We start from the raw sequence: 18,206 nt of genomic DNA, 5'->3' as shown, positions 1-18,206 counted from the left end.
CTATTGTATTCTGTCAAATCTGACTCTGATTCATCATGTTTTTCTTCCACTCAGTTGGACATCACTTTTAAACATGGGTGCTTTCTTCTACAAATTAACTTTACCTTCATTATTTGGGATTAAAAGTGTGTCCTAAGGGCATGTCTGTAATCAAGTAAGAGGGCCTAAAGATTTATGCTAATAACTGCACCACACCATACATAGAAACAGGGTTTTTGGTTGGATTTTTCCCCCTCAGTAAATAGCATGACCTTGGAGTTCATAGTGTGATCAAATATCCTGCAACATGTACCATTGTGATTAAAAATACAAATTCATAAAGAACATGTGAAGATGAAAATATTCATGATATGTCATTTGTTATTCAAACGTGAATTCTTTTAAAGAGCATTCTAATGGCATTTTTTACCTCTGCGTTCCTTACAGTATAGATAACAGGATTTAACATGGGTGTGATGATGATATAAAACACTGCTATTGCTTTATCCATGGGAAAGTTTGCCACTGGTCGCATATACATAAAAATACATGGCACGAAAAACAATATAACAACTGTGATGTGGGAGCCACAGGTAGAGAGGGCCTTTTTCCTCCCTGCAGTGCTATGTGTCCTCAAGGAGTAAAGAATGACCACATAGGACATCAACAGCATTGTGAAGGTGATCACAAGGATTACACCACCATTGCCAGCAACCAGGAGACCAAGAAGGAAAGTATCAGTGCAGGCAAGTTGTAGCAAGGGGAAGATGTCACAAAAGAAGTGATCCAAGATATTGGAGCCACAGAAGGGGATCCAGAGAATAACAAGTATCTGAACAAAGGAATGTAGAAAACCCAAGATCCAACATATTCCCACTAGAAGACAGCATGTATGGTGGTTCATCCTGGAGGCATAGTGTAGAGGTCTACAGATGGCCACATAGCGGTCATAGGCCATGACCACAAGAAGGACAATCTCTGAAGCTCCTAAGAAATGTTCAACAAAAAGTTGCAATATGCAGCCATTGAATGAGATTGTTCTTGTTTCTGAGAGCAAATCTTCCAGCATCTTAGGGATTGTGCAAGAGGAATAGCATGCATCTATCAGAGATAAAAAAGTCAAGAAAAAGTACATTGGGGAATTCAAAGACTGGCTACAGACTATGGTCCCCACAATGAGCAGGTTTCCTGTGACAGTGACAATGTAGGTGATAAGAAGCATCAAAAGAAGAATTCTCTGCAGCTGAGGGTTCTGTGTCAGTCCCATGAGGATGAATTCAGTCACGTTCATTCTCTTTTCTCTCTGTTGAATGCTGTTGGGCATCTCAGGAGTGCTGGGTTAGCCTAGAAAAAGATCTTACTAGCAAACTTCATAAGGAATTTATTTTAGGGTTTTTAGTTAAGGACAAAACATTTTAATAATATGAATTATTTTGTTTCATGCTATACCGAAGGGAAATGCTTTATGCCGTCCATTTCATAGAAAGAAATTAGAATTAATATTACCATTTTATGAGGATTTTTAATTGAAGTCAAGTTCCAATAAAATATACTATTAAAGAACTGTTCTTGAATCTCTCTATTTAATTCCAGCTTAGTCTTGGCTAGCATATTTACACTTATTGATCAATACAAAATGAATTTCCTAAAGAAATTATACCACATAATGGTTTGTAAGCTTGATTGTGTGTGTGCATGTGTGTGTGTGTGTGTGGGTGTGTGTGTGTGTGTGTGTGTGTGTGCACATGCACATGCCAACTGTTACCCAGATGTAATACAATCTTAATATTTGTTTAACAGTTAATTTATGAGGTCATTTTATATATTTATTTATTATCTCTAGTAAATGAATATACAGTAGTAGAAAATAGAAATCAAGCTACTTCCTTTCTCTGTAGAGAGAAGAGGTAGAACATTAAGAAATAGATGTACATAAAATGTATGATTATATTAGTTTCCCTGAAAATGATATGGCAAGAGTTGTCGAATGAGTCTTAAATAAACAATCATGTTCAGTATAGTGGTCAAGCTTCATTAAGATGGAATTCATAACTAGTATTAGCAACAGTGAAGAGGGATCTAAGATGATATCTAAAATGAGGCTTCAGATAGAAATATCATCATGGACAATCTCTGTGGAATGAATAGTTAAAGTCAGTGACCTAGGGGATACACCTGGTCAAAGTATACCAAAATAGGTTCGTTCCAGGTCTTGTAAGACTTTAGATCATCGTTTAGGGCACAATTTCATTGTATATGACAAGTTAGTCATTGCCAAATGTTAGACAGCAAAACAATATAATATGACTTACCTGACATTTAAACTATTCTGTACAAAGAACAGAATATGGATAATAGGAGAAGCTAACTAGTTGAGATATTATCTTCACTATCCAGATTAAAGAAAATGGTAGTAGAAAGAAAAATGTTTCTACTGACATGAATTTTATACAAGAAAAATTATTATGAATTTTAACTTTGTACCGACAGAAGAGACCGTTGTTACTTACTGAGACGATTTAAGGTTAAAACATCCTCCAGCATAGGCAGTCTTTTCATTAGAATTCATTAACTACAAGATTCATTTAGGTTAATTGATTCTTGATGTTGTTTTTATTTTTATGGATGAGAATGTGGTGAGCCTGTCCAATATTACTTAACAGTCTTCAAACATATCCTTATATTGGAATGAAGAACAAACACATTTCATAAAATATGGTTAAGCTAGAAAAAAAATGAACATTTTCTGTAAAATCAAGATAATTGACCAAATGAGCCACTTTGAGACTGACAGGGAAACAAGGTCACTAGCACAAAGAAGGAATAAAGCAGGCAGTTGTCATATAAGCTATTTAACCTGTGCTGAAATTTTTAGAAGAGTTGCACTATAACTGATTACTGTGAAAACTGAAATCATGGCTTCATGTGTTTGTTGTCTGTGATCACATTTATACTCAGAAGCACCAAGCTCTATAAGAGACAAGAACACCTGCTTTTCATTTCTCTGTCTCTTTTATTCATTAAACATGTATCATTTTATGCTTTCTTCTTTAACAACATGATTGTTGATAAAATGTTTCACATATTCACATATTCACAGAAGATTTACTGGTTTTATTTTTTCAGTACATAGTTAAAATGTAGTTTTTCTCAAAAATAATTAGATTTCTACCATTAATGCCACATGGGATTTTCTAGAACAAAGCAATGCATCTACTTACAAATGTTGTTTCTCTCTGATATTTTTCTCTTTGAACTTAGTTTTCCTTTTTTATTTTCACTCATCAACAATTTCTCTCTTTTGTAAAATTTTCAGCAAATCACTGCTCCCATTGTCCTCTAATGTTTCCAGATAATTATACTGAAGATAAAATGGGGACGAAAATTAAGAAATTGTATGCTAACTATGCAATCTAGAAGATGTCACCTGGGCTTCCTCTTATTAAAAAAAAACACATATAATTACTATAAAAAGAAATTTAGAATTTTGGAATAATGAGACTGCATTTTTTTTTTTATTTCAACAATATTATCATGTCCCTTTGGAAGAAAAGTATCCTTAGTTTGACTTTTTTCAGGAACCTGCATCTTTCTCCAATTATTGTGAGGTTTTCATGAATCCCATCTGTATAACTATTCCTATTTTATTGTTAGGGAAATGCAATATGGAGAACATAAAGCAGGAAGAACATATCTAAGCAACACAAACTCAGGTCTGTCTAATTTAAGTCTTGATCTTGACTTGACCTCACAGAATTTCATTCGTAACAACTCACCTAGATAGCTTCTTCTTTCCTAAGAGCAGCTTTCAGGTAAACCCCTAAGAAGATTTGTTCTCATCCTAACTCCTAGATAAAGTGATTGGAAAACACTTGAGAATTCGAAATACGTAACTCCTCATAATCCTATGAGAATTTCTCACTTCAACTCTCAGGAGAATTTAGAATTACCAGCTTATTTATTTTGCAGCTTTAGTTAATATTGTCTGACTATCCCTATTTATTTAAAGAACATTCCATATCTAGCCTAAGTTTATCATTAAAATAAAATATACATTATTCATACATTAGTTTGAAGCCACAACTATATTTACTACACAATATTTTTATGATAGAATTATTTTTTTTCCAACTCAGACAAAGGAGCATTAGGCTTAGACTAAGATTATTTTGCTTACCCAGAATATTAGCACTAAAAAGGCAGGAAATTTCAATTGGATTTCTAATGTTTCATTTGTCTACTTGTCTGACTAATTTAAGATTTCTCTGAACTTCAAACTCCAGAAATTGATGGGCCATATTTTTATTTTTGGTCTTTTCTTTTCTTTTCTTTTTTCTTTTCTTTTCTTTTCTTTTTTTTCATTTCTCTTCTCTTCTTTTCTTTTCTTTTTTTCCTTTCCTTTCTTTTCCTTCCCTTCCCTTCCTCCCTCCCTCCCTCCCTCATTTCTTTCTTTCTTTCTTTCTTTCTTTCTTTCTTTCTTTCTTTCTTTCTTTCTTTCTTTCTCTCTCTCTTTCTCTCTCTCTTTCTTTTTGTTTCTTTATTGTAACACAATCTTTCTGTGATCAGACTAACCTCAAACCCTGAAGATACTGCTTCATCCTTCTAAGTAACTGTGACTATAGGCTCAAGCCATTGTGTACGCTTATGTTTCATTTCACACTGAATAATAATCTGATTTCTTATAACTTTCCATTAAGTTATCTGGGAACTTAAGTACATGGCAGAGCAGACATTTGAAATCTCAGAGCCTGCCCCCAGAAACATGCTTCTTTCAAGAAGAGCGAACTATCTAATTCTTTCTGAACAATTCCACAAACTGGGACCAAGTATTCTAGTATATAAATAAGTCCATGAGGGACATTCTCGGTCAAACCATCACAAGTAGGGATAACTACACTGCAAGAAGAAAAAGTAGAGATGTATTTGCGACTCCAGAGGAGGGAAAATACAGGTAAAATAAACCCTTCAGAATCTGAGGGTGCAATGAGTTCACCTTGGTATTGTTTTTTCAGGATCCTCCCTTTTCAGGACCAATCAAATATCCTCATTGCTGACATCTTGGAGAATATTAGTTAAATGTGTGTGACAACCAATGCCACTTCTTGCATCTTTAGGTTCATCTTTCTTTCTTTTCTTATTATTAGATATTTCCTTTATTTATATTTCAATTTTAACCCATTTCCTCATTTCCCTTCCAAAAAAAAAACCCTTTCCCATCCCCTCTCCCTGCTCTCTAACCCATCCATTCCCGCTTCCCTGTCCTGGCATCCCCTACACCAGAACATCAAGCCTTCACAAGACCAAGGGCCTCTCCTCTCATTGATGTACCACAAGGAAATCCTCTCTTACATATGCAGCTGGATCCTAGAGTTCCTCCATGTGTACTATTTCGTTGGTGGTTTAGTCCCTGGGAACTCTGGAAGAAGATGTTCCAACATGTAATAAGGGCATATGCTCCACTATGTTCTTAGCAGCTTTATTCATAATAGACAGAAGCTGGAAATAACCCAGATGTCCTTCAACAGAGGGATGTATACAAAAAAATGTGGTACATTAAAACAATGGACTACTACTCAGCTATTAAGAGTGAATTCACAAAAGTCTGGCGTGTTGGCACAGGCCTTTAATCCCAGCACTCAGGAGGCAGAGGCAGGCGGATTTCTGAGTTCGAGGCCAGACTGGTCTACAAAGTGAGTTCCAGGACAGCCAGGGCTATACAGAGAAACCCTGTCTCGAAAAAACAAAACAAAACAAAACAAACAAACAAACAAAAAGAATGAATGAATGAATTCACGAACTTCTTAGGTAAATGGATGGGACTAGAAAATATCATCCTGATTGAGGTAACCCAATCACAAAAGAAAGAACATGGTATGCACTCACTGATAAGTCCAGAAATTCGAAATACCCAAAATATGATTCACAGACCACATGAAGCTCAAGAAGAAAGACCACTGTATGGATACTTCAGTCCTTCTTAGAAAGGGTGATCAATCAAAATATCCATGGGAGGAGATACAGAGACAAAGACTGGAACAGAAACTGAAGGCAAGGCCATCCGGTGACTGTCCCACTTGAAGGTCCTTCCCATATTCAGTTACCAAACCCAGACACTATTGTGGATGCCAACAAGTGCTTGCTGACAGGAGCCTGATATTGCTGTCTCCTGAGAGGCTCTACCAGTACCTGACAAATGCCAAAGTGGATTCTCACAGCCAGCTATTGGATGGAACACAGGGTTCCCAATGGAGGCACTAGAGAAAGAACCCAAGGAGCTGAAGGGATTTGCAACCTCATAGGAGGAACACCAATAGGCATATCTTTCCATGCTTGTAATTGTGACTAATACGCTGCAGCTGATTAGGTCCATTTAATTGCCTCACACTCTTGGCAGCTTGCATTGTGTTTTCTCAAATCATGGATGCCATACTGCAGGAAAGTATTTTTTAAGTCAGATCCAGATTAAAGCATTTGAATTCGGTGTCTTAAGTGGATAATGCCTGCAGTGATAAAGGTCCACTCTCAGCCTCTGAGAGGCAACCAAGGGCTACATCAATAATGTATAGCATTAACTTTTGGGAGTTGTTTGGTCTATACTGACAAATCATTCACAAGGAGGTTTCTCATGCCCGGTATTGGTGCTTTTGTTAGTTTGTGATTCTTTTTGGGAAAATTGCCAGCCAAACTGTCTTGACTTCTATAATTTATATATCAATAACTCTATCTATCTATCTATCTATCTGGATATACATGTACACACACACACACACACACATATATATATATATATATATATATATATATATATATATTAATGCATGTATATATGCACATATATTATGTATAATTTTAAACAAGTATAAAATATTGAATAATTAGCCTCTATCAAACATCATTACTATTTGTTCTTGTCTTTTATTATTTCATCTCTTTCCTCACCAATTGGAGACTCCTTCCTATTTTTATTCAATTTCTCCCATCATACTACCTGAATCTATTCCTCTTCTCAAACCATCCCCATGGACCCCTTATATTATTCTGATTTTTGAATTTATTCCATGTTGTATATTCATATTTGGGAATTTGGACACAGGAACAAGAGATGGAGGAGAGCATGTGGTGTTTGTATTTTTGTGTCTGGGTTAAGTCTGTATAATCTTTTATTGGTCCTAAAATTTCATGATTTTATTTTTCTTTACAATTGAGTTCTATTCCAATATGTAAATGTACCACAAGTTTTATTATCTACCCATCTGTTGAAGGATGTATTAGTTGTTTCCATCTCCTGCTATTGTGAATTGGGTGGCAATGTATATGGATGAGCAGTGTCTATGGAGTTGAATGTCACATCCTTTGGGAATATGCCAAGAAGAGGTATAGCTGAGTCATGTGGTATATTTTAAAGCTTATTTATTTTATTTAGTTTAGTTTTGTTTTTGTTTTTTGCAAGCTTTAAATCAAAATGTATTTCAGAAGATTAGCATGTTAGGGATAAGGAACATGCTCGTTATCTATATACAAGTAGTATGTTTGATGAATAAACTAATTTGTATTTGTATTAATTCACTAGATCTTAGGAATACACAATGGAAGACATTTTGGTAAACTAATAAAACATTCACAATTTCAGTATTAATAGTCACAACTTTTCTTGTGAATGTATTGCAAATGAGGATGGTATGTTGTATTCTGATAGCATACATTTGTTTCTCTAACGAGTGACAAAAGTAGATAAGTACTGTGATATTGTGGTGGTGTCTGTATCATAAGAGCACTCTATTAAGCTGAGAATTTCCCTAAATGTACATCTAGAAGCATTCAAATTAGAATTTCAACTCCTAAAGACTTTTATCTACCCGCCTTATTTACGTTAATCTTCCTGTTTATTTGTAAATATTAATTAGATAATTTTGATCTCTTCATATATTCACTAAGGATATTTATTGAGTACATGTTAGTCGACTAGTTATTCTGTTAATCAGAGTGGTGATAGAATGAAAAAGTAAGTATAATTTCTACTGTGATAAGAATTGCTATTAGAATGAAGGGAGGAAGGAAAGAAGGAAGGAAGACAATATAAAATTCAAGAGAAATGTTTATATGTATGTGCATGTGTATGTATGTATTTATGCATGTATGTATGTTCATTCACATGTGTTTTACCATGAGTACATGGGTGCAAATGAAAGTGATTGAGTGAGTGAGTGAGTATGTATATATGTATGTATGTATGTATGTATGTATGTATGTATGTATGTATGTAGAGAAAAGCGAAGCTTACATTGGACCTGCTATTTCAGGACTTAATGAATTTAGAATTATATCTCTCCACCTCCAAACTCAAATTTGGCTAGGCTAGCTAACAAGCAAGTTACAGGAATTTAGTGTCCTTTTCCTGCCTCAGAAATTCTGTGAATATAAAAACTAGTAATCATATTCAAGTACTTGCTTGAATATCATCTCTCATGTGAAAATCAGCTCCTTGGGCTTACCTGACTACCACATTATCTATACAGCCTCCAAGAAATATTTCTAAAATATAAATTATGATCACACACACACACACACACACACACACACACACACACACACACACAAGCATTCCTTGTAAAAGACCTTTAATTGATTTCTCTTTTCGGCACCTTGAACATAGGATGCTGACTTTGATTTTTCATTAAATATACTTAAATACTCAGAAAATATTTTTTTAAAATTTATTATCACTTTCTATAATATATTTAAGTTTCCATGAATGTTTAGAGAAACTTAACAATTCCTAGACCTTCAATGCTCTTCCATATTAATGGAAATCAGCATGTCCGCTTCTGAAACAATATCGAAGTATTCATGACATCTGTTTTATAGTCATATAAGAATTAAGAAAGAGATCTGGGCATCATGGTGCACAGCTGTAATCCCAGTTGTGGGGCTCCAGGTTTGAAGCCCAGATTAAACATATAATAAACTATTGCCTCAAAAAGAAAAAAGAAAAAGAAATAGAACAGAACTAAAGGTTCTACAGGAAAGACAATTATCGTCTGCTTGTCAGGTTCTGTAAATTAGTCTTAGTGAACTCATAAAATTAGTAGGCTCCCTCTTGTGGATAAGTAATCATGTTTATAGCAGCAACCATTAAATACTGCACTCCTCCATGTCTCTATTTATTCTGTGTTACCTTGTAATACTTTAGAGTAGTATAAAAGAGATAAAAGATAATAAAATGTTTTCAAATTGCTATTGAATAATTGCCATGATTATTTTTCTAAGCTTTTGGTCTTAGTCATACCTCTGCTCTGTCCCCTGCTAACAAGTTTATGCCCACTCCACTTTTCTTCCTTACTCCCCTGCTTTATCTCTTCACTACCATCCCAACACTTACCGCATGCAACTCTACAGATTCCTTATTAGTCACAGCTAAGTGTTTTGATTTTATTTTTAAAATTTATGTAGATTTTTTTATCTTTATATGACTCAGGTTAAGGATGGTGAATTTATAATTTTTATCAAATTTCTATTGTTCTGGAATACACAATAATGATATAAGTAATTTGTTCTGGACACAAAATTTAATTGCACCATGAGGCACTAGCACAGCTATCAAGAATTTTGTTTCCAGGAGTGAAATATCATTATCAGAGAGTGGCTGGACATCCATCCTTAATATTGTACTCATGATTTTTCATCTTTACCATTTCAGTTTTACACATATAACATCCAAACTCAGTAACTGAAACTTACCTTAGTATCTCAATTCAGTGGTGCAAACTTGCCATCATATTACTCTGACAGATTGAATTTTGATGCCTAATTACACTAATGAAAATCAAAACAGTAACAGTTTGTTGATTAGGACACTTCATCCTGAAGTCACAATTGTGCACACAAATAAAATCAAATGAATCAATTTAAAAAAAAAAAACAATAAATAGTATCTCTGATTAATCAGATCATTTGTGAAAAGCTATTTAGGTGTTCTTCCAAATAAAGAAAACACAAACATTGTATAAATCATATTACTAACCCCACATCAAGATGACTAAATAGTTGGATCCAGAAAGATGGTTCCTCGTGGACTCCTTTAAAGAAGAGCAAGGAATCAGAAGAACATTGTACAAACAGTCATCCACTAGGAAGCTCTTTTGTTAGAAATATACTTTCAATATAAATTCAAAGAAATATTAAACACAGATGTTCTGTGTGTTCATGGAGATAATCAGGAAACAGCACTGTAGCAAGGGAAAGGAAAAGCAGACATCAGATTTTCATAAAATTATTTGCGTCTCCATGCCTACCAATGGACAGTATTTTGACTAAAATGTATAAGCAGTTTCCGAAACACATTCTAAAATTACAGTAACTAGTATGTCGACTGTAGGGTACTGTTTGAGGGTAAAAAGAGTTCATAGGGCACTGATCAAATAGAACATATTTTCAAGATGGGTGTGCTTGCATCATTTTAATGTGCATCGCTTTGAGGACTTGTTTCTACAGACTGAGGATCTAATCCTTTACCAGCAAATTCACATCCACTGTTTGAAAAATGTGAAAAAGTGTCAATCTTTAAGAATTGTTTTTGAAAGCAATGGGAAATGGCATATGATTTTAATTCCACTGCTCAGGAAGCAAAAGAAGGAAGAGCTTGAAGCCAACCTGGTCTATATAGTGAGTTTCAAGCCAACCAGATTTGCAGAGAGAATTTCTCAAAGAAAAAAAAAATAACTTTTTCAGGGAATATAAAATATATATGTAGTATACATCAATAAAACGACAAACATGTAAAGCAATTCATTGGAATAAGCATTCAGGTTGCTGAATATGATGACAGTTTCTAGCATGGTCAATGTCTAATGCTTCACACAGGGAGCACTCTATGATAAGCTAAAAAAAATAAAATAATAAAGACCTAGTGAAGCATCATTGATAGAATGTGTGAAGTCTGTAGACAAAAATATTTCCCTTATAATTATATTTGGTTGCTACCATGACTAGGTGTCCTATTTGTGGGTTTTCAGAGCCTTTATCTGTTACAAGAAATGTAATAACCTGGCTGAAAAAATAATAGGTGTCTCAGAAGGCTGAAACCTTATAACATCCAAAATAGTGGTTGATAGAGAAATTGATGGAGAGTTGTCTGAAACTGGGGAAAAGTCACTGTGAAAACATGAACTAAATAATTTAAAATAATAATTTATACTGAATAGATTTTAAAAACAAAGGTTTGGAGAGAGAATAAATGAATTAAAAGCAAGCATGGTCCCATGGTAGTTGGAAACACAAAAGTACAAACAACTATTAATTACAAACCGTATGTCCGTTTTATGATTTGAACAGTTAATTTGAAACTCAAGTAAAACAAAATAATCGGGGGAAAAAAAAGCACAATTTTTTTTTTTTTTTTGGTGGGGGCGTCACCAAGAAAACTCAGATGTTTTCTGTTGTGTTTCTAACCATGTATGTGATCATGCTTTTAGGAAATGTGTTCATGACAGTAACTATAATCACAAGCGAGAGTTTGAGAAGACCTATGTACTTTTTCCTCAATTTTTATGTCCCTACTGTATTTTTTTTCTGTTATTGCCCCAAAGCTGATTGTTGACCCCCTTTATGTGATTATTTTCTGAAAATATATGACCCAGATCTTCAAAGAATGTATTTGGAGGTATGAAGATTATCACCTCTGCCCCATGATGTCCTATGACCACTATGTAGACAATCTGTAATCTTCTGTACATAACCATCATGTATCCTCAGATGAACTGTATGTTGTAGGGAGCTTGTGTAGGGGAATTAAAATGCACAACCATTCAGTTTCTTTCCATGCACCAAATTTCTTTGGTCACAATGTCATAGACTACTTTTTATATTTTCTGTTTCAGTTACTGATGTTGTCCTGCACGGACACCCATACTCCATGTCCCATTGTCATCTTCAACAATGAAATAATAATATATGTGACCAACTTCTTTATTCTATTTGCCTCTTACATAGCTATTTAGTGTTCTCTGAAAACTCATGCCCTGAAGGGAAACAAAAATCCTTATCTACCCATGGCTCTTACATCACAGTAAGAGTTTTGTTCTTTTACCACATACTGTCTTGTGTGTGAGACCTGTGAGTACCTACTGCATATCTGAGGCAGTGTTTATATCTGAGTCAATTTTCACAGCCACTTTTAATCCTTTGATCTATACTCTGAGTAATGCTGATGTAAAAAATACAGTGAAGAAACATTAACTTCTGTTGGCTGTCATGCTGCTGTCCTGTTATTAATATGTGTACATTCCGTAAGCATTCTTTCTTTCAAGAACTTATGAAATGCATCACTATCCATTCAATATATACACCACAATTATTTTTCCTTTAGAAAAATGTTTTGTGATTTGACAGTATTTAGTTATCTTTCTGCTTGACATTACTTCATATAAGAATTGTCTTGTCTTTTTGTAGATTTTTCTGATTAATCTTGCTTTTAACTCACATCTTACAATGTCTTCACCAAATCCCTTTATTCTTTACATACAAGTGTAGAGAAATTTTAATCCAGCAACATAAAGGTTACATTTACATTTGGTACCTAACACAATTCGAGAAGGAAAAAGCCCACCAATTTTTACCTATTTTGTACATACAGTGATTCACATATGACCACACCAAAAGACAATTTTAATTATGCAGACTTTTCCTGAATTAAAAAATGGGAAAACTAATGTTAGATTTCTTAAGTGCAAGGGTGGGACTTGAGGATAAAATCATTATTTTAAAAATCATTCACAGTATTTAAACATTTTAAAGAATCAATAGTAACTTACAGAAAGCACTTACCATATGTGAGACAAATGTTAAATGCCTGAGTTTCCCAAAATAGGATTATCTCTCAATACTGGAAAGATTTAGCAACATTTCTCTCCATTGACTTTGATATTGGCTGACGGCTTGCTGTATACTGCTTTTATTATGTTTTGGTATTGGCCTTGAATTCTTGATCCCTCCAATACTTTTAACATGAAGGGGTGTTATATTTTGTCAAATGCTTTTTCTGTATCTAAGGAGATGATATATGAGTGCCTTCTTTGAGTTTGTTTATATAGTGGATTACTTTACTGGATTTTCATATATTGAACCAACCTTGCATCCTTGGGATGAAGCCTACTGGATCATAGTAAATGATGGTTTTGTTATGTTCTTGGATTTGGTTTGCAAGAATTTTATTGAGTGTTTTTGCATCGATATTCATAAATTCTGAAGCTCTCTTTTTTGCTTGGGTCTGGATTAGGTATCAGAGTAATTTTGTCTTTGTAGAATGAGTTAGGTAGTTTTCCTTCTGTTTCTACTTTATGGAATATTTTAAGGAAAATTGGTAACAAGTATTCTATGAAGATGTGGTAGAATTCTGCACTAAATCTATCTGGACCTGGGCTTTTTTTGGTTGGGAGGTTTTTAATGATTTCTTCTATTTTCTTATGGGATATGGACCTGTTTAGATAGTTTACCTGCTCTTGATTTAACTTTGGTACATAGTATCTGTCTAGAAAACCATCCACGTCATCTAGATTTTCAAGTTTTGTTGAGTATAGGATTTGTAGTAGGATATGTTGATTTTTTCAAAATTTCCTCCATTTCTGTTGCTATGTCTTCCTGATTGTGTTATTTTTGGATACTGCCACTGGGCTCTTCAGTTAGTTTGGCTAGAGGTTTAATCGATCTTGTTGATTCTCTCAAAGAACCAGCTTTTGGTTTTGTTCATCCTCTTATTTCTTAGAAAATTCTTCATATTTGGCTGAATAGGGAAAGAAATTTGGTAGCAGATATTTCTGATATTATCTTTCTGTTCTGATGTCTTTAGAGTAAGACATTATTAAAATATCAAGACTGCATCTGATTATAGTTGTGGCAAATCTATTGCTGGGTACTTTATTCTAGATTTAGAATAAAAATCAGACAAAAATCAGACAAGAGCATTTGAATAGTAGTCTTACTATAAATAGAGTGAGTTGAAATTTGTGGAACAAAAGATGTGGTCATTAAAAAAAAAATCAGATTATTTACACTAGCCCAGTAAGGAATGATACCATAAAGGATTTTAGTAATTGGTTGGATTATACCCATTATAGCCCATGATAAAAAATTCAAAACTCTTTTGAAATATCTACCCTTGGTAAGGGAGACCACCAGAAGAATTCTACCTATATAAATCTACAAAAATAATAGGGATTGGTTATGCAAGCCGGCACTCAGAATATGTGTGTTCATACAAGGAACAGATAATTCTTCAGCTGCAGAGAAACCACAGAATTTTCCCTGAGATAAGGGGTTTGCTGACATGCAAACTGGGAGAATTGAGGTATTATGCAAAATGTGAAAGCTAAGTCATTGTTAGTGGAGTCAGTTTCTCTGAGAGTTAATTGTGTGGAGTTGTAGATGTGAAACTTCATCTGTAACAAGCTCCAATACTCTATAAATGAAAGAAAAATGGAGCACAGGTCAAGACAAGTTTGATGACATGGTGCCATCTGCCAAGGAGAAGGATTATGTGATCTGTAAATAGCAAGAACCAAAAAGGCATGGTTACCAAAATCTGTCAACCATGAGTAATATGGCAACATGTGCCCTGCCACTGTAAACAGAAATGTAGGATTTTATAATTTCCATTTTAGGGTTGCTACTGAAATGACTACTTTTTGCTTCATTTTAGATCATTTTAGATCACTGATCCATGCTTTGATATAAGCAGCAATTTTTTTGGTCTTATTGTGTATTGGAAGCATGTAGTTTCTTTAGAATTTAGCTAAGAGTTTGGCTTGAATATTATAAAATGTACAATATGGGTTTTTGAATAATTTTATAACTTTAAATAATTTGGGGGCTCATGGTGATGAATTTAATGCATAAGAGATGAATATATGCCGTTTGGCATGGCTGTGTAAGGGAAGGGGTGACAAAGTTTTTGACCCTGCAGCATCAACAGGTTGTTGATCCCCATGACCCCCTGTGTGCTGATGACTGCTGTTGGCTGGAAAGTGATCTACTATCTCTTTTATTTTGTCTTCAATCAGGGAATATACTTCCCCCAATACTCAGAGATATTCACTCAATAATGAATGAAACATATGCAGTTCTCAGGAATGAGGAATGGAGGTGGTCATGAGGCTGTGGAGGACAAGGAACAGGCCTTCCATTCAGCCATTAGGGTCATGAGAAAGGATCTAGACAATATAATCACAGAGGCCATACAATCCTTAATGGTCCTTTGAAAGAAGAGTTCATTGCCAGACTTGGCCTTGGATTTGGAACTATGAGGAGATACACATGCCTTCTGGTCCAATGACTGCTGCATTAATTAGTCAGTGTGAACTTAATGACATCACAGCTAGAGAGTTAAAGTGGCCTCAAGAAGAAAAGATATGGATAGAAAACAAAGGAATTTATAAAAACAAGTAAATGATAGATGAGTTTATTTTATGGGAGAAAGTCTTGTATGACTTAGAAATAAATAACATTCGAAAGAGAGTATATGTGGCCATAAAATTGCCTGAATGAGGAAACAAAGATTAAAGAATTAAAAGATGATATATAAGCGTGTAAAAAGTTAGCACTTTGTTCTTCTGGCTACTTTCAAATTGGAGATGATCATGACGAAAAAAGTATTAGAGAGAGCTAGCTGTTTTTTTTTTTAAATTTTTATTAGATATTTTCTTCATTTACATTTCAAATGCTATCTCAAAAGTCCCCTACACTCTCCCCCAGCCCTGCACCACTACCCACCCACTCCCACTTCTTGACCCTGGCATTCCCCTGTTCTGAGGCATATAAAGTTTGCAAGACCAAAATGATCATCCATCATGATAAAGCAGGCTTCATTACAGGGATGCAGGGATGGTTTAATATAAGGAAATCCATACATAATCCACTATATAAACAAACTCAAAGAAAAAACACACATGATCATCTCATTAGATGCTGAGAAAGCATTTGATGAAGTACAACACCCTTCATGATAAAAATCTTGGAAAGATTAGGAATTCTAGGCCTATACTTAAACATAATAAAAGCAATCTACAGGAAACCAGTAGCCAACATCAAACTAAATGGAGAGAAACTTGAAGCAATCCCACTAAAATCAAGGACTAGACAAGACTGCCCACTTTCTCCCTATCTGTTCAATATAGTACTTGAAGTCCTAGCCAGAGCAATTTAACAACAAAAGGAGATCAAGGGGATAAAGGAAAAAGTCAACATATCACTATTTGCAGATGATATGATAGTATATATAAGTGACCCTAAAAATTCCACCAGAGAATTCCTAAACAGTTTCAGTGTAGTAGCTGGATATAAAATTAACTCAAGCAAATCAGTGGCCTTTCTCTACACAAACAATAAACAGGATGAGAAAGAAATTAGGGAAACAACACCCATCACAATAGTCACAAATAATATAAAATACCTTGCTGTGACTCTAACTAAAGAAGTGAAAGATCTCTATGACAAGAACTTCAAATCGCTGAAGAAAGAAATTGAAGATCTCAGAAGATGGAAAGATCTCCATGCTCATGGACTGCAAGAAGACACTACTTTTCTCTATGCCTCTTTTTATAATTGTAACCTCATCATTTTTTTTTCTGTCAAACTCTTTGAAGTTAGTTGTGCTTCCTCTTCTTCCTAGCACTTTGCTTTTCGAGAACAGAAACCTAATCAAATGTTTGTATACATGGCGTATTTTAAGATCTTAATGAATAATTTAATTGTGTCATTGAAAGATCATAGTGAATTGTAGACAGTCTATGTACTCAAATTAAATCCTGCATGAAAAATAATCACACACATGTATACGTACATATACACACATACCCACACATGCAAACATGCGCACAAACACCAAACACACTCAAATAGATCGGTGTGTGTGTGTGTGTTTGTATGTGTGTGTGTATGTGTGTGTGAGAAAGACAGACAGACAGACAGACAGACAGAGAGAGCCAACTGAAAATTTCTTGGAATTCCAATCCAGCTACTGCACTCAGTAGCTTTGTTACACTGAAGATGGTAGAAATAATTTCTTACAAAGAAAACTTTCTTGTGTGGTACTGATAGTTTATTAATTATCCAACCTGTAAAAAACATTTTCTATAGTCCTTTAACTCTTAAAATGTTCTTTGAAACAATGCAATTGTATCACCCTCATAGTGTGATAAGTAAAAGTGATAATATTTTAAAAATAAGAAAAATAATTTAAAGAAATATAAATCACAGCCAGGGGTATTTCATACATTAATGATAGGGATGAAACTTAGGAGACTGAATCAATACTTACAAGTAAAATACTTATACAGGTAGTTTTATAATTCTTACAGAAAAACCTTTTTACAGTGAATCATAAAATTGAACATATTGTTCATTCATGTAAAGAAGGATCCAGGAATTTGACTGCAGCACAATTGTTAAAATATCAGAAAATTAAAATGGCAAATGTTTATATACTGGCAAGGAATGATGTCTGTCCAGACAAGCTATTTATGAAATCACAAATTATAGAACACATTTGCATATGTATTATGACATAATTGTTGTCTTTAAACTATTAAAATGCTGCTTCTACTTCTAAAATTAAATGTATATCTAAGGAGTCTCAAGGCCTGAGCCGGCAGGAGAGGCCATCTTTGCTCCGGTGCTCTGCCAGAGAAGCAACACAGCATCTGGGAAGGATCACTTTCTGGTTCCAGTCATCCTGCATCTTTTCTGCCTGAGGAGGGGTGTCTGCCTGGGAGTAGTCTCAAGGCCAGAACAGGTAGGAGGGTGATCTTTGCTCTGGTGCACTACCAGGGACAGGAAGGCCTGCAGAAGTGACACAGCTTCCAAGAGAATTCTCAATTCTGAATATTTATGCTCCAAATACAAGANCAGCCACATTCATTAAAGAAACATTAGTAAAGCTCAATGCACACATTGCACCTCACACAGTAATAGTGTGGAGATTTCAACACCCCACTCTCACCAATGGACAGATCCTGGAAACAGAAACTAAACAAAGACACATGGACACTAACAGAAGTTATGGAACAAATGGATTTAATAGATATCTACAGAACATTTTATCCTAAAACAAAAGGATATAACTTCTTCTCAGCACCACATGGTACCTCCTCCAAAATTGACCATATAATTTGTCACAAAACAGGCCTCCATAGATACAAAAATATTGAAATTATCCCATGCATTCTAACAGATCACCA

The 18,206-nt window shown here is 34.6% G+C and overlaps 1 protein-coding gene across 1 annotated transcript; it reads right to left on the bottom strand.

Annotated features, from left to right (window-relative positions):
• Positions 1-361: 361 nt before the first annotated feature.
• On the bottom strand, positions 362-1,317 carry LOC110319002 (olfactory receptor 140-like). Its single transcript, XM_021194378.1, has one exon. The coding sequence runs from the start codon at positions 1,301-1,303 to the stop codon at positions 365-367; it is 939 nt and encodes a 312-aa protein (XP_021050037.1). The 5' UTR covers positions 1,304-1,317; the 3' UTR covers positions 362-364.
• Positions 1,318-18,206: the final 16,889 nt, after the last annotated feature.

This window comes from Mus pahari, chromosome 3, assembly GCF_900095145.1.
Source record: "Mus pahari chromosome 3, PAHARI_EIJ_v1.1, whole genome shotgun sequence".
Lineage (NCBI taxonomy): Eukaryota > Metazoa > Chordata > Mammalia > Rodentia > Muridae > Mus > Mus pahari.
Note: the sequence above shows the minus strand (reverse complement) of the source record. Positions and strands in the feature narration are given on the sequence as shown.

Coding starts and splice junctions, on each gene's coding strand:
- LOC110319002 (XM_021194378.1), bottom strand. CDS start 1,303: ATGCCCAACAGCATTCAACAGAGAGAAAAGAGAATGAACGTGACTGAA.